At 43.8% G+C, this 23,803-nt stretch overlaps 1 protein-coding gene and 1 pseudogene across 1 annotated transcript; one reads left to right on the plus strand and one right to left on the minus strand.

The window, feature by feature from the left end:
• Positions 1 to 1,911: 1,911 nt before the first annotated feature.
• LOC113888138 lies at positions 1,912 to 21,613 on the minus strand (annotated as a pseudogene).
• Positions 21,587 to 22,814, plus strand: LOC113887795 (EKC/KEOPS complex subunit LAGE3-like). Its single transcript, XM_027535017.1, has 3 exons — positions 21,587 to 21,846; positions 22,176 to 22,304; positions 22,481 to 22,814. The coding sequence occupies exons 1-3, from the start codon at positions 21,626 to 21,628 to the stop codon at positions 22,602 to 22,604; spliced, it is 474 nt and encodes a 157-aa protein (XP_027390818.1). The 5' UTR covers positions 21,587 to 21,625; the 3' UTR covers positions 22,605 to 22,814.
• Positions 22,815 to 23,803: the final 989 nt, after the last annotated feature.

Raw genomic sequence — 23,803 nt, forward strand, 5'->3', positions numbered from 1 at the left:
TAATCACGATGGTGTGATCACTCACCTAGAGCCAGACATCCTGGAATGCAAAGTCAAGTGGGCCTTAGGAAGCATCACTATGAACAAAGCTAGTGCAGGTGATGGAATTCCAGTTGAGCTATTTCAAATCCTAAAAGATGATGCTGTGAAAGTGCTGAACTCAATATGCCAGCAAATTTGAAAATTTCAGCTGTGGCCACAGGACTGGTAAAGGTCAGTTTTCATTCTAATCCCTAAGAAAGGCAACGTCAAAGAATGTTCAAACTACTGCACAATTGCACTCATCTCACATGCTAGCAAAGAAATGCTCAAAACTCTCCAAGCCAGGTTTCAACAGTACATGAACCATGAACTTCCAGATGTTCAAGGTAATTTTAGAAAAGGCAGAGGAACCAGAGATCAAACTGCCAACATCCATTGGATCATAGAGAAAGCAAGAGAGTTCCAGAAAAATATCTATTTCTGCTTTATTGACTATGCCAAAGCTTTTGACTGTGTGGATCACAACAAACTGTGGAAAATTCTGAAAGAGATGGGAATACCAGACCACCTGACCTGCCTCCTGAGAAATCTGTATGCAGGTCAGGAAGCAACAGTTAGAACTGGACATGGAACAACAGACTGGGTCCAAATAGGAAAAGGATTATCTCAAAGCTGTATGTTGTCACCCTGCTTATTGAACTTATATGCAGAGTACATCAGGAGAAACACTGGGCAGGAGGAAGCACAAGCTGGAATCAAGATTGCCAGGAGAAATATCAATACCCTGAGAAATGCAGATGACACCACCCTTATGGCAGACAGAAGAACTAAAGAGCGTCTTGATGAAAGTGAAAGAGGAGAGTGAAAAAGGTGGCTGAAAACTCAACATTCAGAAAACTAAGGTCATGGCATCTGGTCCCATCACTTCATAGCAAATAGATGGGGAAACAATACAAACAGTGAGAGACTTTATTTTCTTGGGCTCCAAAATCACTGCAGATGGTGACTGCAGCCATGAAATTCAAAGACTCTTGCTCCTTGGAAGAAAAGCTATGACCAACCTAGATAACACATTAAAAAGCAGAGACATTACTTTGCCAACAAAGGTCTGTTTAGTCAAGGCTACGGTTTTTCCAGTAGTTGTGTATGGATGTGAGAGTTGGACTATAAACAAAGCTGAACACTGAAGAACTGATGCTTTTGAACTGTGGTGTTGGAGAAGACTCTTGAGAATCCCTTGGACTGCAAAGAGATCCAACTAGTCCATCCTAAAGAATATCAGTCCTGAATATTCATTGGAAGGACTGATGTTGAAGCTGAAATTCCAATACTTTGGCCACCTGATGTGAAGAACTGACTCACTGGAAAAGACCCTGACGCTGGGAAAGATTGAAGGTGGGAGGACAAGAGGCCGACAGAGGATGAGATGGTCGGATGGAATCCCCGACTCAATGGACATGAGTTTGAGTAAACTCCCAGAGTTGGTGATGGACAGGGAGGCCTGGCATGTTGCAGTCCATGGGGTTGCAAAGAGTCAGACATGACTGAGAGACTGAACTGAGTGTATGTTCCAATAGAGATTTTCTTACTATTATGATATGACAATAAAACTGTTTTCTGAGTGAAGATATACATTAAGGCTTAAGGTGTAAACACTTTGGAGGGAAAACAATGTAGTGAAAAATTTACTGTTCATTTAAAAATGTATATCATCTCATAATAGGTCCCTGAATTTTAAAATTCACATGTGAGAATATGTTTACATCTTGAATTTGTAGGAAAGGCACAAGTTTTATGTAACAAAGCAGAAAAATTTTAAACCCATCAATTTATTGAAAAAACCATTACTTTTTTTAGAAACAAAAAGTGCTTCTTAAGATGTTGACAACAGGTCATGGTATAGACACTTATTTCATAGATTGGACTTCTCCCTTCAATTATATTCCAGTTGGAGGAGGAATACCTCCTTGAGAAGTAGAATTATTTGGTGGACTGTGAAAGCTGGTCTCCTTGTACACAAACCATGCATTTCCTCCCCAAAGTAGCATATTCAGAAAGCCAAAGATCACAGATACATTTAGGCATCCCATATTAGTCACAGACAAAATGACACATCACTTCTTGAAGATTACAAGGCTTAAGTTCCTGGACAATATAGTGACTGGTAGCTATTTTAGTATCTTTAAGATCTTTAACCCAAGTTGAAGTGCACACCAACCACAAAAAGTGGCAACAATAGTAATTACAAAGTCAGTCATGGAAAGCTTTCAACTATCATGATGCAGGTTTGTTTAACCAACATAGAGCAGAAGAGCAGCAATGCAGTACAGGAAGACAAAGACTGCAAAAGTAACACAGAACTATGCAAAAGAGTAATCTCCAATAAGGACATAATTTTACCAATCGACATTACAGACATTTACACCTTGAGGCGTCTGAAACAATGCTTCATCCAAGGTGAATGGATAACCAAAAGTAGCTGGAATCGTTCTAGTCTCAGAAAGAGACTCTAGAGAGTCTAGAGTCGTTCTCGTCTCTAGTCTTCAGGCATAAGACCCTTGAATTTCTGTTTTGCCCTTACAACCTCCGCAGGTAGCAAAGGCAAAGATAGAAGCATTCCATTTGAGTACTTTGATGAAGTTGAGAGGCTCCTTGAGTGGGTTGAGTTTGAGCTGGAAGGAGGAGATCCTCTGAGGGAAGGAGGGAAAGCATCTTAGGACAGCGGGGTGGCAGAGGGGGACCAACCACACAGAGCTCCCCAGCCAGGCTGGAAATGACATCTTTATTGCTATGTTTGCAGCGGCTTTTAGCACAGTAAGGGTGTCCCCACTGGACCCCGGCCCTCACCCAGCCCCACCTGTCCAGCCCATGTCAGAGTGTGAGGGAAGCCTTTCAAGGGCCCCCTCAGCCATCTCGGGACTGGACATGACAGACACGCAGGGTTCAGTGAACCTGCCACATGGAGGATTTGAGATGTGGAAAAGGCATCAGCCTGAAGCTCTCATGTAGGAGCCACACCCAGGCGGGTGCCCACCTCAGGTCCCTGCAGCAGTGGTGCCCATCCCAGAGGGCAGGGTGGGGGCCAGCATGAGCAGGCCAGGTAGGCAGCCCAAGATCCCCACTGTAATGAATCAGCTGACCCTGCTGACTTGTGGGCAGAGGGTTATAGGGAAAGAGATAAACACTTACTCCAGTCCTGCTGTCACCCTCAGCTGTACCTTTCCTATTGACTTGACTCCTCCAGGCCCCCAGAGAGCCCCACGACTTTGTTCCTGGGGAGGGTGAACCCACGAAGGCTGTGTCAGCAGAGGGCCAAGAGACTGGGGATGTCCCGGGGGTCACTGCCCCTCCTGCAGCCCTTGGGTCCAGCCAGTCCCTCCCGTGCTTCTGGGGGGCTGTAGGAAGCCCACAGTCTAGAGTCCCTTGTGGTCTGTGTGCCCAGAGCCCCATGACATCCCCATGACATCCCCAATGAGTCCAACAGCATTCCCCGCTTCCCTCCCCAGGTGAGCAGGCATAGCCCGCTCTGAATCCCTGGCCTCATGCGTCCAGGGTGGGGCCCTGCATATGTGCCCACGCACACATACACACATGCCCACATGCATGCACCTGAACCATGCACTCTCTCTCGTGCACACACACATGTTTATGCACCTGATGACAAACTCTAACACACACACACAGACACACCAATGTGCAACACCTGAGCATGTGCCTGCTTTCTCTTTCAAACACATGCCCATGACCATGTGAAAGCACCTGCACACACATGCACATGCCTATGCGCATGCACCTCCACATACACATGCACACCCCCTATGTGCATGCACCTGTGTACATGCTGTCTCACACACACACAGGCACACGCCTATGCACTGGCACCTGTGCATGGGCACTCTCTCTTGGGCAGACACACGGACACACATCTCACACACCCATGTGCATGTACCTGTCCATGCACTCATGCACATAGAAGCACATACACACACATGAGCTACGTGTGGGACACCAGATGGACACACTGGCCCTGACCAAGGGGTGCCCGACTCCCCTCCAGAAGTCAATGACAAGGACCTGAACTCAGCAGGATGCTCACCCGTGAGCATGGCCAGGTTGGCAACAGCGCAGTCTTGGAGGTGCACAGGGACCGGGGTTCACTTGGGGTTTGCAGGCTCAGACCGGAAATAGTCGTGTGCACGGAGGAGTGGGGCAGGGTCTGTTTGGGCATGCGCACTGAGGAGCTGCTCCCACACTAAGGGTGTAGCGCCACCCAGAGGCCTCACGACAGCTAAGCCATTTATCAGGTTTCCGGACCTTAGGAAAGGCTGACTTAGAGGGCACAGACAACGTGGATGTGTCTCTGCACGCACATTGGGGCGACACGGCATGTGAACACGTGAAGCTTCAGCAGGGGACGCCCATTGTCAGTGGGAACCAATCGTGAGGTAAGACCAAGATTAATTTGTGCAGGCGCTCTGCTGATGCTGAGTTGCCTTGCTAGTACTACAGGGCTGGGCTCTGTAGGGAGGGTTCGAGGCACACAGTGAAGGAGCCACGAGGGCAGCTGATGAAGATGCAGTTGCCATGGCCTTTTCAGCGGGCACAGCACGTGACGACCACAGCATGCCAGGTGGTACTGGTGGCTGAGATGGCCCTGGTGACGCTGTCAGTCCTGAAGTCCCTGGTGGCTCTGGCAGATCCTGGGGGCACCCCACGCTCCTGGGCCTGGTGGAGATGCTGGACCCGAAGCCAGAGTTCTGAGTAACCGACCTCTCCAGTTGTATCCTATTCCAGGAGCCCCGGTTGGCTGGGCAGCCTTGGGGGTCGGGGTGTGGGCTAGGGGTGGTTTGGGGGGCTGTGGGTGGCAGGGCCTAAAGTGTAGGAGGAGGGTACTCTGGGGGCCTGGATGGTATGGGTCAGGGGTGGTCTGGCTGCCTAGGGATGATGGTGAAGAAAAGCAACCTGAAGGGATCCAGAGGGTCAGGCGGTGATATCCAGGGTGTCTGACGGCGGCCTTATGGGAGAAGGCGGTTCTCCGCAAGCAAGGAGCCTGAAGTACAGGCAAAATGACTAGTGTGGATAGTGCCTTAACCGTATCTCCACCAGCAGCCTCACTGTGCCTTTTGCATCGCTCGCTCAGGCAAAGATCGCCTGCAACTTCCTGTCTCAAAGTACTCCACTGAGAGCACCAGTTCAGAAGGAGCTCAGTGTTAATGGCCACATGTTGGTTCTGTCAGTTCTAAAGGGGGCCAGGGCCTGGGAGGGCGTGGTGAGTGGTGGCCAAGGCCAGTCTCGGCCCAGGAGGAGACAAATGGCGGGTTAAGCCTAAAGGAGAAGTGTGGTGCTCTGGGCTTATCGGTGTGCGGGGACAGAGGGAGGACATGCTTCTCTTTTCCTCCACGGAGACTTGAATTTCATTTTACCTCCCTTTTAGCCAATTGCCTGCTGAAGACCATAGCCTCCTCCAGACATCCATTGCCTTCTGTCTGGACCAGCTTTCCCTGGTGATGTGGACCTTGCAGCACTTTGTGCCCCCCCCCCCCCGCTTTTTGCTAAGCCTCAGAACGGAAAAGGGCCTTAAACCTAGCTTCAAGTGTCCTTCCCCAGGGCATTGCTTTCTGCAGTAGTTTCACTGGGCTTCATCTTGTGCCTGTGGTGTTGCTTGGGGGCTCAGTGTCCACATAGTTTGTTTGGTGATTGTTAACTGCAGAAAGTAAAACTGAGCTGTCTCTGACTTTACTTTTATCTTCTGCACTTCCTCATACTGCATTTATCTTTCAGTAGGAGGAGAGGTTTTGTGATCCAGGTATTCAAGGAGTACAACATAAGTGAAGACAGTGTAAGAAGTGGGAGAATAGTTTCCTTTGTTGTGCAGAAGCTTTTAATTTTAACTAGGTCCCATTTGTTTATTTTTGCTTTTATTCCTGATATTCTGAGAGGTGGGTCATAGAAGATCCTGCTATGGTTTATGTTGGAGAGTGTTTTGCCTATGTTTTCCTCTAGGAGTTTAATAGTTTCTGGTCTTACATTTAGATCTTTAATCCATTTTGAGTTTATTTTTGTGTACGGTGTTAGAAAGTGCTCTAGTTTCATTCTTTTACAAGTGGTTGACCAGTTTTCCCAGCACCACTTGTTAAAGAGATTGTCTTTAATCCATTGTATATTCTTGCTTCCTATGTCAAAGATAAGGTGTCCATATGTGCGTGGATTTATCTCTGGGCTTTCTATTTTGTTCCATTGATCTATATTTCTGTCTTTGTGCCAGTACCATACTGTCTTGATGACTGTGGCTTTATAGTAGAGACTGAAGTCAGGCAGGTTGATTCCTCCAGTTCCATTCTTCTTTCTCAAGATTGCTTTGGCTATCCGAGGTTTCTTGTATTTCCATACAAATTGTGAAATTATTTTTTTCTAGTTCTCTGAAAAATACCATTGGTAGCTTGATAGGGATTGCATTGAATCTATAGATTGCTTTGGGTAGCAATGATTTCTCATTGTTAGTGTATAGGAATGAAAGAGATTTCTCTGTGTTAATTTTATATCCTGCAACTTTACTGTATTTGTTGATTAGCTCTGGTAATTTTCTGGTAGAGTCTTTAGGGTTTTCTATGTAGAGGATCATGTCATCTGCAAACAGTGAGACTTCTATTTCAATCTGAATTCCTTTTATTTCAATCTGAATTCCTTTTATTTCTTTTCCTGCTCTGATTGCTATGGCCAAAACTTCCAAAACTATGTTGAATAGTAGTGGTGAGAGTGGCCACCTTGTCTTGTTCCTGACTTTAGGGGAAATGCTTTCAATTTTTCACCATTGAGGATAATGTTTGCTGTGGGTTTGTCATATATAGCTTTTATTATGTTGTGGTATGTTCCTTCTATTCCTGCTTTCTGGAGGGTTTTTATCATAAATGGATGTTGAATTTTGTCAAAGGCTTTCTCTGCATCTATTGAGATAATCATATGATTTTTATGTTTCAATTTGTTAATATGGTGTATTACATTGATTAATTTGCAGATATTGAAGAATCCTTGCATCCCTGGAATAAAGCACACTCAGTCATGATGTATGATCTTTTTAATATGTTGTTGGATTCTGATTTCTAGAATTTTGTTAAGGATTTTTGCATCTATGTTCATCAGTGATATTGGCCTGTAGTTCTCTTTTTTTGTGGAATGTTTGTCAGATTTTGTTATTAGGGTGATGGTGGCCTCATAGAATGAGTTTGGAAGTTTACCTTCCTCTGCAATTTTCTGGAAGAGTTTGAGTAGGATAGGTGTGTTAGCTCTTCTCTAAAGTATTGGTAGAATTCAGCTGTGAAGCCATCTGGACCTGGGCTTTTGTTTGTTGGAAGATTTCTGATTACAGTTTCAATTTCCATGTTTGTGATGGGTCTGTTAAGATTTTCTATTTCTTCCTGGTTCAATTTTGGAAAGTTGTACTTTTCTAAGAATTGTCCATTTCTTCCACGTTGTCCATTTTATTTGCATATAGTTGCTGATAATAGTCTCTTATGATTCTTTGTATTTCTGTGTTGTCTGCTGTGATCTCTCCATTTTCATTTCTAATTTTGTTGATTTTATTTTTCTCCCTTTGTTTCTTGATGAGTCTGGCTAATGGTTTGTCAATTTTATTTAACTTTTAAAAGAACCAGCTTTTGGTTTTGTTGATTTTTGCTATGGTCTCTTTTGTTTCTTTTGCAATTTTTTCTGCCCTAATTTTTAAGATTTCTTTCCTTCTGTGAAAGAGACATGTGTATCCCAATGTCCATCGCAGCACTGTTTATAATAGCCAGGACATGGAATCAACCTAGATCTCCATCAGCAGATGAATGGATGAGAAAGCTGTGGTATATATACACAATGGAATATTACTCAACCATTAAAAAGAATACATTTGAATCAGTTCTAATGAAGTGGTTGAAACTGGAGCCTATTATACAGAGTGAAGTAAGCCAGAAAGAAAAATATCAATACAATATACTAATGCATATATATGTCATTTAGAAAGTTGGTAACTATAATCCTGTATGCAAGACAGCAAAAGAGACACAGATGTATTGAACAGTCTTTTGGACTCTGTGGGAGAGGGCGAGGGTGGTATGATATGGGAGAAGGGCTTTGAAATATGTAAATTATCATATGTGAAACGAATCACCAGTCCAGGTTTGAAGCATGATACAGGGTTCTTGGGGCTGGTGCACTGGGATGACCCAGAGGGATGGGATGGGGAGGGAGGTGGGAGGGGGGTTCAGGATGGGGAACACATGTACACCCATGGCAGATTCAAGTCAATGTATGGCAAAACCAATACAATATTGTAAAGTAAAATAAATAAACAGAAAATTTTAATAAAAGACTCAAACATCACCTCTACTGCAACCTTCCCAGCATCCCCAAGGAGAGGTATTCTTCCTCCTGGATTTCTGGCATGGTTCTTGATTTATACCATCAGCAGGACATTTCCATGGTCTCTGCGTGTATCAGTTTATATATATTATTATGTGTTTGAGCACAATACTTCTCTGATTCTTTCATATTCATTGTGTGCCTGGAACTCACTACAGACAGTAAATGATCAGGAGTGAATTAAAAGAAAAAGAAGTGGGAGAATAAGAAAGTTGTGTACTGCCATTCAGTATTGATTTTGGAATATTTTCTCAGTTTTATAGTTACATTTATACATAAAATACCAGAATGTTGTTGTTTTTCAGTCTCTTAAGTTGTGTCCAGTCGACTCTTTGCAACCCCATGGACTGTAGCACACCAGGCTCTGAGACCCACTGTCTCCTGGAATTTGCTCAAATTCATGTCCACTGAGTTGCTGGTGCTATCTAACCATCTCATCTTCTATGGTCCCCTTCTCCTTTTGCCTTCAATCTTTTTCAGCATCATGGTCTTTTCTAATGAGTCAGCTTTTTTGCATATGCTGGCCAAAGTGTTGAAGCTTCTGCTTCAGTATCAGTCCTTCCAATGAATATTCAGGACTAATTTCCTTTGGGATTGACTGCTTTGATCTCCTTGCAGTCCAAGGCACTCTCAAGAGTATCCTTGTATCCTGAAACCTTGATAAACTCACTAATTAATTGTAATAGCTCTTTTGTAGATCCCATTGAACTTCCTACTTAAGAAAATCATTTTGTCTGTAAATAAATGCACATTTATTTCTTCCTTTCCAGTTTATGCATTTTAACTGATTTCTGTTAAGATGAAATATCCAACTCTTTAGCCACCTGATATGAAGAGCCAACTCATTGGCAAAGACACTGATGCTGGGAAAGATTGAAGGCCGGAGGAGAAGGGAACAACAGACGATGAGATGGTTGGATGGTATCATGACTGAATGGACATGAGTTTAAGCAAGTTCCGGGAGATGGTGAAGGACAGGAGGGCCTGGAGGGCTGTAGTCCATGTGGTCCCAAAGAGTTAGACATGACTGAGTGACTGAACAACAACACACTGATTTCTGTCCTAATGGATAAGACTTTCCTGCTTCTTTGCCTCCTGGTAATTTTAGATTGGATGCGAAGCAATATCAAATTTCCCTTCCATGCTTGATATTTTTCTATTCCTAAACTTATTCTTGAGCTTTATTCTCGAATCTTGTTAAGTTGCTTGGAAACAGTTTGATCCTTTTGGTCTTACTTTTTAAGATGTGCTCTGTAGGAACAGAGCATATCTTAATGTAGGATGAACGTAAGTAACTGAAATCTTCAATGTCTGAGAAGGCTATAGCTGGAAACAGGGACTCTTTAAAAGTTTTATTTATGAAGATTCTTTATTTTTGGCTGTGCAACGTGTTGTTAACTGTGTGCAGGTTTTCTGTACTTGGAGCCAAAGGGGGCTACTCTCTAATTGCTGTTCTCAGGTTTCTCATTACAGAGGCTTCTCTTGTCGAGGAACACACACTCTAGATCGTGGTGAGCTCAGTAGTTGTGGCACAAGAGCTTAGTTACCCTGGGCATGTGGGATCTTCCTGGCCTGGGGACTGAACCTATGTGCCCTCAATTGGCAGGCAGACTCTATACCACTGGATCACCAGGAAGCCACTGGAAGCCAAAACAAGGACCCTTATACAGTATCAGAGTGGTAGTAAAATCTATCTGGACATTTGATTGGCACTTGCTATTACATTTTAAGATGCACATATCCTTTGACCTTCTTTTGTTAATGTATCATAAGAAAATTCTTGTATATATGAGCAAGGCAAAATCGGCCACAGTATTATTTAATGCATTGTTTGTCATTGTGAAAAATTGGTAGAATGTAAATACAGGGGGAAATGTTGAGTAAAAATCATGGTGAGTTCATCCTGCTGGAATAACATATGACAATCAGAGAGCAAACCAGATAGCTGGGAACTAGTACTGAAAGAGATGAAAGCAAATTGCAGAATTCTGGGTCTGGCATACTCCTGTCTTTCAGTACATTCCAACCATATGAACATGTGGGGCAGTGCAGAGTATAACCTCCCAGGATGAGCACCCCTTAACTGCCAATGTCATCACTGGACATTAGGGGAAAATATCAATATTTAGATTTCCACATTGATTAAATATCTTCATAAAGAATCATGATTTTTGAAATGATTTTGCTTTGGAAAATAATGGTCTGCTCCATTTCCCCCTTGAAAAAAACACTTGGAAACTTTAATTCAGCAAAGATTTGTGAGGGAACGTTGGGAAGAGGACTTCCCCAAGAAGTGGATGTGGACCCCCAGAGTCAGGGGACAGAAGCTGATAAGAGGGTCTGCAGCAGGGCCCATGCTCCCATGAATGAAGAATCTTTCCTATCTCGCTTTAAAAAAATAACATTAGAAATTGATTTTGAATTTGATGAAAAGTGTATACCACCATCGAGGACATCAGTGGATTTAATCACCTGGCGTCCATTTTCCTTCTCTTGGTTCTGGTATCCTCCTGTCACCCTGGGAAGTCACCCCTTTCCTTTTCTCTCACCCAATATGTTTATGATAGAGTTGACTTCACCTCTGATTCCAGGAGTGGGCAGGTGGCTAAACCAGGCCAGTTGGAGCACTACTTTCCTCCAGCTGTGTTGATATCATCCAACCAGTGACAGTTTGGGAGCTGTGCGGGAGGCAAGCTGGCAAGGGACAGAGGGGGGAGCTGGGGCAAGAAGGCAGATCTCAGGGAACCAAATGCTGGATCCAGCCTTGCCTGAAGACAGAAACTACCTCTGTACCTTGTAGTTACACAGACCCAGAAATTCTCCCTTTGGCTTAAACCAAGATGGTTTTTGTTGTTGCTGTTGTTGTTGATTTGTTCCTTTTTTCACTTGCAATAGCAAAGTATTCACTATTATTGAATTGAGGTACCACAGTTTTGTGTATTACTTAATTTTCTTGCTAAGGGAATTGGCTATTAGCTAAGAAACCACCAACCGTATGGTATAAAGGAGACAAATGAGAGTTTTTGTGGGTAAATCACCAAAGCGGGAGAGAAGAGTTTACAAGGGATAGCTGGAGCAAAGGGCAAAACCTTGAGAAGAGGCACTGGGGACTGCCCTTCCTAGACAATGCTCCTCAAACTGGCCCTGAATTGTAAAGCCAGTTCACCAGGGGGATGCGACTGTCATCTGATTCTCCTTTATTTAGTCAGCAAACTTGGAATCATTCAGCTACTTTCACCCTATACATGGACTGCTGAAGCTGCTAGTTTGCTTTAATACTTGCCAGGTCCTGTAATTACTTCTTTCCAAACCCTCCAGCTGGCTCCCTCTCAGTCAGAGATGAAGCCACAGCCTTTCAGTGGCCTAAAAAGTCCTACGTGGTCCAGCCTGCATCTTTTCTGGCTTCATAACTTCCCATTTGCAGTACCACTTTTCCTAGTTGGACTGAGACACACAGGGCTCCTTGCCCTTTATGAAACATTGGGATATATTTAAGAAAATTTGTCACAAATTTGTGTGTGAAAGCCATGGGAGAAAATGAAGAAGACCTAAAAATGCAGAGATAGATCACATGCATGTTCTTCAGTCATGTCTGCTGAGAAAAATTGATACTGTTTAGGGCTCAATATCCCCCAAACTCATCTGTAGAGTCCATCAAAATGCCAGCAAATGTTTTTGTAGAAATTGATGACCTGATTTCTTAAACAAATATTTTCTTTCTTTATTTCACTGCATCGAGTCTTATTTGGGGAATGTGAAAACTTCACTGTGTCACACAGGATCTTTTGTTGCAGTGCACAGACACTCCAGTCGCAATGCCCAGTCTCAGTAGTTGCTCCACTGCACGTAGGATCTTAGTTCTCTGACCAGAGATCAAAGCAATGTCCCCTGCATTGTGAGGCAGATTCTTTTTTAAAAATATTCATTTTTTGTTTGTTTATGTAATTTTGGCTGGGCTGGGTCTTTGCTGCTGCACACATGGGGTTTTTCTATTTGTGGTGAGTAGGGGCTACGCTCTAGTTGCAGCAGATAAGCTTATCATTGCAATGACTTCTCTTGTTGCAGAGCACAGGCTCCAGGCGCTCTGGCTTCAGTAGTTGCAGCTGGCAGGCTCTACAGCACAGGCTCAGGGGTTGTGGTGCTTAGGCTTAGTCGCCTTGCACCTTGTGGGCTCTTCCTGGAGCAGGGGTTGAACCTGTGTCCCCTGCATTGGCAAGTAGAGTCTCAACTACTGGACAACCAGAGAAATCCCTGATGAGCTGATACTGAAATTTATGTGAGAACAGAAGCCTGACAATAGCCCAAACAATTGTGGCTCTGCACAAAGTGAAAAGACTAATACAGCCTAATTTCATAACTTACTCTACATGTCCAGTACTGGAGCTGCAGATTCATGGGACAGGACTGACAGTCCAGAAGCATTTCCAGACATATATATGTGGTTAGTGGATATTCGGCAGAGGAGTCTAGATAATTCAATGGAGGTGGGATAGTCTTTTGTTGAACAAATGGTTGTGGAATATCCGTATGTGGAAAAACAAACCTCCATTTCCTTGTGTACTTACCTTTAGACATTCACAAAGATTATGTTCAAATGCTCAGAGCTCTACAGGCAAAAGCTAAAAGGATAAAAAATTAAGGACTCAGATGAGAACTTTGTGACCTTTTAGTAGGCAAGTCTTTCATGTATGAAATCAATATCAGTAAGTATGTAAAACAATACAAATAATATGAACCCGGACTTCATGAATCAAAAATATCAGTCAGATTATATCACTACTCTGTTGATAATTGTATGAGTTTCCTAGGGCTTCCATCATAAAGTACCACAAAGGAGACGCCTTCAGACAAGAGCAATTTATTCTCTCACATTTCAGGAGGCCAGGAGTCTGAGACTGTGATGTTGGCAGGGCTGATTCCTTCTGATGGCACCGAGGGAGTCAGTTCCAGGCCTCTCTCATAGCTTCTGGTGGTGGCCTGCAGCGCCTGGCCTTCTCTGCCTTGTAGATGCTTCACTCCAACTCTTCCTCTGTCTTCACACAGCCTTTTTGTGTGTGTGTTCACATGGCTTTCTTATAAATGTAACAGTCATTGGATTATGTCCACTGTAATGCTGTGTGACCTCAACTAATTATAACTGCAAAACCCTAATTCCAAATCAAGTCAGTCCAAAGGCTCCAGGGGTTGGGACTTCAAAATCTTTTATATTTTTTTTCTGAGGGACACAATTCAACGCACAGGACCCTCCACCACCTCCCACTTCACTGTGAGCACAAGCCCTCAGCATGTCCCCTGAGGCCTCCACATCCACTCCCTGTCAGCTCTCGGCCCCCCGTCTTGCTGCTCTTCTCTTCACCCACTCTGTTCCAGCCACAGTGTTCTCCTCATGCTCCCAAACCTCCCTCAAGTCCTCACTCAGTCTCTGCTTCAAAACAAAGCTGACCCCAACCACCCAGTTGAAAATGGAAAACCACTTCTCCAAGTTCCCCCTCTCCTTTCTCTTGTTGCACTTCCTACCAGAGTTCTCACCATCTTCCCATAGGTTACACAGTGTAGTTGTTTTTTGGTTTCTTTTTTTCACATTTTTTAATTTATTTTTTTTATTGAAGGATAATTGCTTTATAGAATTTTGTTGTTTTCTGTCAAACCCTTACATGAATCAGCCATAGGTAGACATATATCCCCTCCCTTTTGAACTTCCCTCCCATCTCCCTTCTCATCCCACCCATCTAGGTTAATACAGAGCCCCTGTTTGAGTTTCCTGAGCCATACAGCAAATTCCCATTGGCTATCTATTTTTCACATGGTTATATACGTTTCCGTGTTATTCTTTCCATACATCTGACCCTCTCCTCCCCTCTCCCCATGTCCAAAACTCTAATCTCTATCTGTTTCTCAATTGCTGCCCTGTAAATAAATTGTTCAGTACCATTTTTTTAGATCCCATATACACACACACACACACACACACACATATATATATATATATATGTTAAAATATGATATTTCTCTTTCTCTTTCTGACTTACTTCACTCTATATAATAGGTTCTAGGTTCATCCAAATTAGAATTAGAACTGACTCAAAGGCATTCCTTTTTACTGCTGACTAATATTCCATTATGTATGTTTACCACAATTTCTTTATCCATTTGATGGACATCTAGGTTCCTTCCATGTTCTAGCTATTGTAAATGGTTGTAATGAATGATGGGATACATGAGTCTTTTTCAATTTTGGTTTCTTCAGGGTATATGCCTAGGAGTGGGATTGCCGGGTCATATGGTGGTTTTATTCCTAGTTTTTAAAAGAATCTCCATACTGTCTTCCATAGTAGCTATATCAATTACAACAATGCAAGAGTGTTTGCTTTTCTCCACACTCTCTCCAGCATTTATTGTCTGTAGCCTTTTTGATGATGGCCGTTCTGACTGGTGTGAGGTGATATCTCACTGTAGTGTTGATTTGCATTTCTCTAATAATGAGTGATGTTGAGCATCTTTTCATGTGTTTATTAGGCACCTGTATGTCTTTGGAGAAATGTCTGTTAAGGTCTTTTTTCCAACTTTTTGATTGGGTTGTTTGTTTTTTTGGTATTGAGTTGTATGAGCTGCTTGTATATTTTGTAAATTAATCCTTTGTCAGTTGTTTCATTTGTTATTATTTTCTCCCACTTTGAGGGGTGTCTTTTCAACTTGCTTAGTGTTTCCTTTGCTGTGCAAAAACATTTAAGTTTAATCAGGTCCCACTTGTTTACTTTTGTTTTTATTTCCATTACTCTAGTAGGTGGATCTTGCTTTGATGTATGTCATCGAGTGTTCTGCTTATGTTTCCCTCTAAGAGTTTTATAGTTTCTGGTCTTACATTTAGGTCTTTAATACATTTTGAGTTTATCTTTGTGTGTGGTGTTAGGAAGTGTTCTAATTTCATTCTTTTACATGTAGCCATCAAGTTTTCCCAGCACCATTTATTGAAGAGGCTGTCTTTGCCCCATTGTATATTCTTACCTCCCTTGCAAAAAATAAGGTACCCATAGGTGCACGGGCTTATTTCTTGGCTTTCTATTTTGTTCCATTGGTCTATATTTCTGTTTTTGTGCCAGTACCGTACTGTCTTAATGACTGTATGTTTGTAGTATAATCTGAAGTCAGGAAGGTTGATTCCACCAACTCCATTGCTTTCTCAAGACTGCTTTGGCTACTTGGGGTCTTTTGTGTTTCCATATGAGTTGTGAAATTTTTTGTTCTAGTTCTGTGAATAATGTCATTCATAATTTGATAGGGATTGCATTGAATCTGTAGACTGTGTTTGGTAGTATAGCAATTTTCACAATATGGATTCTTCCTACCCAGGAAACATCTGTTTCTATCATCTTTGATTTCTTTCATTAGTGTCTTATAATTTTCTGTGTGCACTTCTTTTGTCTCCTTAGGTAAGTTTATTCCTAGGTATTTCTTTCTGTTTCAATGATGAATGAGATTGATTCTTTAATTTCTCTTTCTAATTTTCTATTGCTAGTATATAGAAATGCAAGTGATTTCTGTGTATTGATTTTGTATCTTGCTACTTTGCTAAATTCACTGATTAGCTCTAGTAATTTTCTGATACTGTCTTTAGGGTTTTCTGTGTACAGTATCATATCATCAGCAAACAGCGATAGCTTTACTTCTTCTTTTCCAATATGAATTCCTTTTATTTCTTTTTCTTCTCTGATTGCTGTCACTAGGACTTCCAAAACTATGTTGAATAATATTGGTGAAAGTGAACATCCTTGTCTTGTTCCTCATCTTAGGGAGAATGCTTTCAGTTTTTCACCATTGAGAATAATGTTTGCTTTAAGCTTATAATATATAGCCTTTACTATGTTATGGTAGGTTCATTCTATGCCCATTTTTTGAAGAATTTTCATCATAAATGGGTGCTGAATTTTGTCAAAGGCTTTTTCTACATCTATTGAGATTATCATATTGGTTTTCTTTTTTGAATTTTTATTTTATTTTATTTACTTTACAACATTGTATGGTTTTTATCTTTCAATTTGTTAATGTGGTGTATCACATTGATTGATTTGCATATTTTGAAGAATCCTTGCAACCCTAGAATAAACCCAAGTTGATCATAGTTTATGAGCTTTTTGATGTGTTGCTGAAATCTGTTTGCTAAAATTTTGTTGAGGATTTTTGCATCTATGTTCATCAGTGATATTGGCCTATAGATTTATTTTTTGTGCTGTGCCTTCCAGGGGACGTGTGTCCCTGTCCAGGCTATCTATGGTGGCAGCAAGGACTGTCTTATTCTCATTCCATTTAGGCTGCCACAGATCAGGTGTTTCACTCCCAGCGTTAAACGTTTCTCCTCTGACTCAGATAATTGCCCTGATGTGGGGATCGGGCCCATGCATCAGTTCCCCCACCCACTGAGAGCAGTTCTAATCCTACTAACACTCTTGTTTTTCCCCCTAGCTCTTTCATCCAACTGAGTTTTGCGTGGTTCTATATATACTCTTTACTGCTGGTCAGGTACTCCTGTCTGTTCTCAGTTGGTGTTCTTCATGCACTTCGTATTCTGAAGGTGTATTCCTGATGTATCCATGGAGAGAGATGTACTCCATGTCCACCTACTCCTCCACCATCTGGTTATCCCTCATTTTTTTTTCATCTCTTGACAGTCTCTCCTGACTAGCCTGTAACCTACATGGAGACCTAGAATGGTGTCCAGCAAAAATGTTGCGTGAGTTATAGCTACTATAGAAAATTTAAGACAATATCCTTGTGAGCATGGAGTGGAGAAGTACTTCTAAGCATTGTTTTCAGTCCATGACAGATTAATATCAAGAATATACTGATATTTTTCATATCCTGCTGATCATCAAGAAGATAACTGCAATTGTAATTTGTAGAAATTGGCAAGGATACAAATAGGCTAGTTATAGAAGAGGAAACCCGTAAAGGCCACAGGATATGGTAGGAGTGGAGATGGGTGCAGCCATAGCAGAGAGCAGCCAGGCATGATCCAGTGAAGCTTGCACATCCCTGAACTCCAGCATTTCTGCTCCTGGGAAACTGTGACCAGTCCCCTCAGTGGGAGTTTATGAGGGTGTCCTCATGGTGTCATCTGTGGAGGCATGAGTCAGAGCCACCTAGATGCCCCACTGACTCTCCTTCTGCCCTAAAGTCAGACCCTCAGATGAGTCTGTTTAATTCATGAGTTTCCACTTGTGTATGGATGACAGCAGAAGTCAACATGCTAGACCCTTGCTCGGTGCGTTCTTTGGGCTTTCGTCGCACATGTCTGACCAGAGTGTCCACACGTACTCTACATACCCATGTGAATCTGCTTCTGCCTTAATATGATTTTCTCCAGGGATTATGGTGAACCCCATTAATATCTGCTAAACCAACAACTAAAACTGTAAAAATGACTGTTCGTGGCTCCCGCTTTGTAGCACCCACAGGGGAACCTGGGATAGAGAGCTCAGTTAGTTGTCTGTAAGTGACTAAGAGGCTTTACTTCCCATTTGGCTTTTGTACAGGTTCCCTAGTCCATCTCTGCACTGCTTTTTAGTCAGAGAAGTTGGCCTGCTCTCTTCTCCTGCTGTTGATTTTATTTATTTATTTTTGCATGTGCTGGGTCTTCCTTGCTGCGCACAGGCTTTCTCTAGTTGTAGGGAATGTGGGCTACTCTCTAGTTGCTGGGCACCAGCTTCTCATTGTGGTGGCTTCTCTTATATTGCAGAACATGGGCTCGAGAGCACAGGCTCAGTAGGTGTGGGGCATGGGCTCAGTTGCTCCATGGCATGTTGGATCTTCCCTGACCAGGCATTGAAGCAGTGTCCCTTGCATTGACAGGTGGATTCCTGTCCACTGAACCCCCAGGGAAGTCCTCATCATGTTTTATCTTGCTTTGTCCTGAATTGTAGCCACTTCTCTAACCTCTGCTTTCTTCTGGATTAAAAGTATATGTGTATATCTATGTGTGGGCACAATCATGTCTGAGTCTTGGTGACCCACAGTCTATAGCCTACAAGGCTCCTCTGTCCACGGAATTTTCCAGGCAAGAATACTAGAGTGACTTCCCATTTCCTTCTCCAGGGGATCTTCACCACCAGGGATGGAACCTGTCTGTTGCATCCCTTGCTTTGGCAGGCAGATTCTTTACCACTATCACCACCTGTCTTTCGAAAGCCCAAAAGAAAGTGTGTGGCTTTATAAATTGGACCACCTGAATCATTTCCTCTACAAGGAGTTCACTGACACCATCCACTCACGCCTGCTGCCGGTCCTCTCCCACTCCTTTCAAACAGGTCCAGCTTAGCATCTGCAACCTTTGACACATACCCTTTGACATGTGTTTCAACCCAAATATCAGCTTTATTACTGATGAATCTGATTGGAAACAACGTGGCCTGGGCAGCTTTTGTTGTTGTTTAGTCACCCAGTCCTGTGTGACTCTTTGTGACCCCATGGATTGCAGCATGCCAGGCCTCCCTGTCCCTCACCATCTTCTGAAGTTCGCCCAAGTTCATGTTCATTGCATTCCTGATGCCGTCCAGCCATCTCATCCCCTGACACCCTCTTCTCCTATGCCCTCAAACTTTCCCAGTATCAGGGACTTTTCCAGTGAGTCAACTGTTCCCATAAATGACCAAAATATTGGAGCTTCTGATTCAGCATCCATCCTTCCAGTGAATATTCAGGGTTGATTTCCTTTAAAATTAACTGGTTTGATCTTCCTGCTGTCCATGGGACTTTCAAGAGTCCTCTCCAGCACCACAGCTAGAAGGCACAGATTCTTTGGTGCTCTGACTTCTTTACAGCCCAACTCTCACAACCATATGTAATCACTTGGAAGACCATAGCCTTGACTCTATGAATCTTTGTTGCAGAGTGATGTCTCTGCTTTTCAACACCCTGTCTAGTTTTGTCATCACTTTCCTGCCAAGAAGCAATCATCCTGTAATTTCATGGCTGTACTCACCATCCATGGTGATTTTGAAGCCCAAGAAGAGGAAATCTGTCACTACTTCCACATTTTCCCCTTCTATTTGCCATGCAGTAATGGGGCCAGATGCCATGATCTTTGTTTTTTAAATATTTAGTCTTAAGTCAGCTCTTTCACACTCCTCCTTCACCCTCATCAAGAGGCTCTTTAGTTCCTCTTCACTTTCTGCCATTAGAGTGGTATCATCCATGTATCTGAGGTTGTTGATGTTTCTCCCACCTATCTTGATCCTTGCTTGTAACTCATTCAGCCTGGGATTTCTCAAGATGTGTTCAGCATATAGATTAAACAAACAGGGTGACAGAAGACAGCCCTGTCATACTCCTTTCTCAATCTTGACCTATCAGTTGTTCTATATAGGGTTGTTTCCTTTTGACCCGCACCCAGGATTCTCAGGAGACAAGTAGTATGGTCTGCTATTTCCATCTCTCTAAGAGCTTTCCATAATTTTTTCATTGTCCACACAGTCAAAGGCTTTAGCCTAGTCGAGGAACAGTATGAGATGATTTTCTGAACTTCACTTGATTTCTATATAATCCAGCAATTTTTGGCAATTTGATGTCCAGTTCCTCTTCCTTTTCTAAACCCAGCTTGGACATCTGGAATTTCTTGGTTTGCACAATGTTGAAGCCTAGTATGCAAGATTTTAAGCATGACCTTACTAGCATGGGAGATGAGTGCAACTGTCTGATGGTTAACACATTCTTTGGTACTAACTACCCTTCTTGGCAATTGGGATGAGGATCGATCTTTTCCAGTCCCGTGGTCTTCCAGATTTGCTGACATAATGAATGCAAATCCTTGATGGCATCTTCCTTTAGGGATTTGCCAAGTTCTGCTGGAATTTCATCACATCCACTAGCTTTTTTAACATCAGTGCTTCTTGGGCAGCTGAACAAAGTCAATTTGCTGACCTCCCCCAGATGGATACCTGGGCATGGCCGCCCTGGGGGAAACATGGGCTCCAAGGACTGACCCACTTGCCCAGGCTGCTGCCTCCCACTGTCAGGTTCATTCCCTGTCACACTCTGATATGTGTGACAGACCCATTTTCTTTCACACAGTCTCTCACATTTACTTTCTCATACTGAGTCAGATTATCTGTCAGATACACTCTTTCTATAATATTCCTGCATCACTCTATAATGCTTTGTCCATCACACATATTCTCTCTCACACCTTATCTCTCTTAGAATGTATCTCTGACACTCTGCTGCACACTCCCTCTGTCTTGGTTTCTGCATCTTAGTCTCTTCTCATGACATTCTGTCCTATAAATTTCTGTCCCAATCACACATTCACTCTGTCACACTCACTCAAAAGCATTCGCCTGTCATGGTGGTAAACTCTCTGTGAAACTCACTCTATCACACACTCTCTTTCCTTCATAGTTCTGTCACTGTGTCACTCAAATTATTTGTCACTGTCATTATCATTATCCTTTGCAGATCTCACCATTCAGACCCAACTTCAGTCCAGTGCCTGATGGAGTACTGCAGTCATCATTGTTTTGAGACATGCAGAAACAAAAATGCACAAAACTTTTATCCACTGGTGTTGGTGAAAGAGTGGGTGTGTGTGATTTGTTTGGAGGAGACCTGCATCACGGGAGACAGGACACCGACATGGCCGTACTGTCTGAAAACTGACATGATGGATGAACACATGGAAAGCAGCTGAAACAGCGCATGGACCATAGGAAGTGCTAGCTATCACTCCGGTCAAACAGCACAGGTATAGATGTGGAGTAGGCAGAGGGGGGCTGTTGGTGGGTCGTGTGGCTTGGTCCCTTGCCCTCGACTGGCATCTTAGTCTAGTGAGACCCTTCTGTGGCATATGTTGGAGAAATCAAAGTTGCATTGTGGAACTAGCTTTAGGACTTGAGCCTGGAAAGCTGTCACATGCGTCTCAGTGGCGTCTCTGTGGACACTTGGCAGGGTCCATTCCATGCCGTCTGGGCGAGCACTGGAGGGGCCCGAGTGTGCAGGAGCACTGGGGGCACCTGAAAGGTGCGTGGCTTTGTGGGGGAGCCAAGTCCCTCCAGCCCCACGGGGTTTCCATAGCGGCCCATGGGTAGCTGGGCAGGCTGGGCAGTAACCAATCCGGTGTGAGGAGGCGCCCTGAGGCGTGTCTGCACAGGCGCACTTTTACCGTCCTTACGCAGAGGGGGAGGGACTTCCTGAGGAGCTCAGTCTTTCCGCCCATTGTGGTGGCATCTAAGGGCATCGTGCGGCAGCCATGCAGGCATCGGGTAGTGGCGCTGGTGGTGCTGAAGGTGAGGGCCCGGGCCGCAGTGGTTACCGGGCCCCATTACGCCGCCGGGGTGGGCCTGGCAGAGAAAGAGCGCTGATGGAAGCTGCTAGAGCTCGTCCCCGGGGTGAGCGGGCACCAGATGCCCCAGGACCTGGTGGAGATGTAGCACCTGTGGCTGTAAGGCCTAGACGTGGAGAGGTGGTGCTGTATCCTTTTCATGGAGCCTCTCTGGGCACGGTCAGTGGTATGGTGGTGGGAAACATGCCGGCAGCCTGAGGAAGGGATAGAAGGGAGCATGGGGGTGATCCGGGGCAGCAGGACTGGGCAGCCTGGAAGGAAAGGAGATTGTCAAGGACTGAAGAGCCTGGAGGGTGGGGAAGATGGACCAAAGGGTTACGGAGGCAGCTCAGGGTGGTCTCAGGTTGTGGTTGGAAGCATGGGCATCCTGGGGTAAAAACGGGCCTCTGAGGTGTGAGGAAGCCTGAGATAGCAGCAAATTCTGTAATGGATGGTGCCTTAACCGTGTCTCTCCCAGCACACTCAGAGTGCCTTTCCAATCCCCACTGGAGGTATACTTGGCTCGCAGATCTCTGCTCCCAGATATCCAACGCCACCAAGGAATTATTCGAAAGGAATTTTTAGTGAATGGCAGTGACCTGATTGTGTCAGTTCCAGATGAGTTTGCCTTGGGGAGTGGGGGGTAGGCGGCGGGTGCTGTGGTGTCAGCTCCCTCTTAAGAGTGCTATGATGGACACTGAGGGGCTTGGTGTAAGGAGCGGGGCTGGTACCCTGGACCTACAGGAACAAACTCCCCTTTAACCTGATTTTCCCCACTTTTAGTAGATGGACTGCTGACGACCTTGCTTTCATCCGACTTTCCATCAACCCGTTCCTCGATCAGCTTTTCGTGGTGATTGATAACATTCGGAGCCTTGCGACCCCACCTCCCCAAAGCCTAGGCTGAGGAAAGGGGCTGAAGCCTAACCTTGTGTCTTCTACTCGGCAAAGCATAGGGAATTCATACTCGAGTCATTGCCATTTTGTTGTTTGAGTCTAAGTTTTTGCCTGTAGTGGCCTTTGGTCTCTCTTGGTTCACTTGTTTTGTTTCCCTGCTGCTTGAGGAGTGGGATGCTTCAGTGTTTATTATAGCAGAAAATAAAGCTAAGTTACTTTATGTGCCCCAGTTTCTTTTCAGCTAATGCGCTTCTAGATTAAAAAAAAAAAAAAAAAACTTTTTATATTTGTTCTCATGTTAGAGGGAAGGTTCTGAAATTCATATATTCCAGTAGGACAAGGTAATTCAAAGCTAATTAGGAAAATAAAAATACAGCCCTATGTTCAGCACTAAATACGGTCAACATTAAACTATTTTCTAGTTGTACTTGGGCATTAAATTTATAAAAGCATGTAATATTCATTTAAGTCGCTCCGTCGTGTTCAACTCTTTGGGACCCCATGGACTGCAGCACGTCAGGCCTCCCTGTCCATCACCACATCCCTGAGCCTGCTCAAACTCATGTCCATTGAGTTGGTGATGCCATCCAACCATCTCATCCTCAGTCATCCCCTCTTGTCTTCTATCAAGTTTAGGATTAAAGATTTTCCTGATTTTTTAAATTTAATATACTACCTTTTCCACTTCCTAAAAGCTCTTCAAAAATGTGTTATTGAATAGATATGCAGCTGCTGCTGCTGCTGCTAAGTCACGTCAGTCATGTCCAACTCTGTGCAACCCCACAGATGGCAGCCCACCAGGCTCCCCCATCCCTGGGATTCTCCAAGCAGGAATACTGGAGTGGGTTGCTATTTCCTTCTCCAGTGCATGAAAGTGAAAAGTGAAAGGAAGTCGCTCAGTTGTGTCCGACTCTTAGTGACCCCATGGACTGCAGCCCACCAGGCTCCTCCGCCCATGGGATTTGCCAGGCAGGAGTACTGGAGTGGGTTGCCATTGCCTTCTCCATTGAATAGATATAAGCTGCATCATAATGTAATTATTGGGGACTTCCCAAGCAGTCCAGTGGTTAAGACTTTGCACTTCTGGTGCAAGGGCTGTAGGTTCAATTCCTGGTAGTGGAACTAAGATCCCACATGCCATGTGGCATGGCCAAAAAATTAAAATTGGGTTATTAAATAAAAACAACAGCAATAATAATGTAATTATTG

The sequence above is a fragment of the Bos indicus x Bos taurus genome, chromosome X (genome assembly GCF_003369695.1).
Source record: "Bos indicus x Bos taurus breed Angus x Brahman F1 hybrid chromosome X, Bos_hybrid_MaternalHap_v2.0, whole genome shotgun sequence".
Taxonomy (NCBI): Eukaryota; Metazoa; Chordata; class Mammalia; order Artiodactyla; family Bovidae; genus Bos; species Bos indicus x Bos taurus.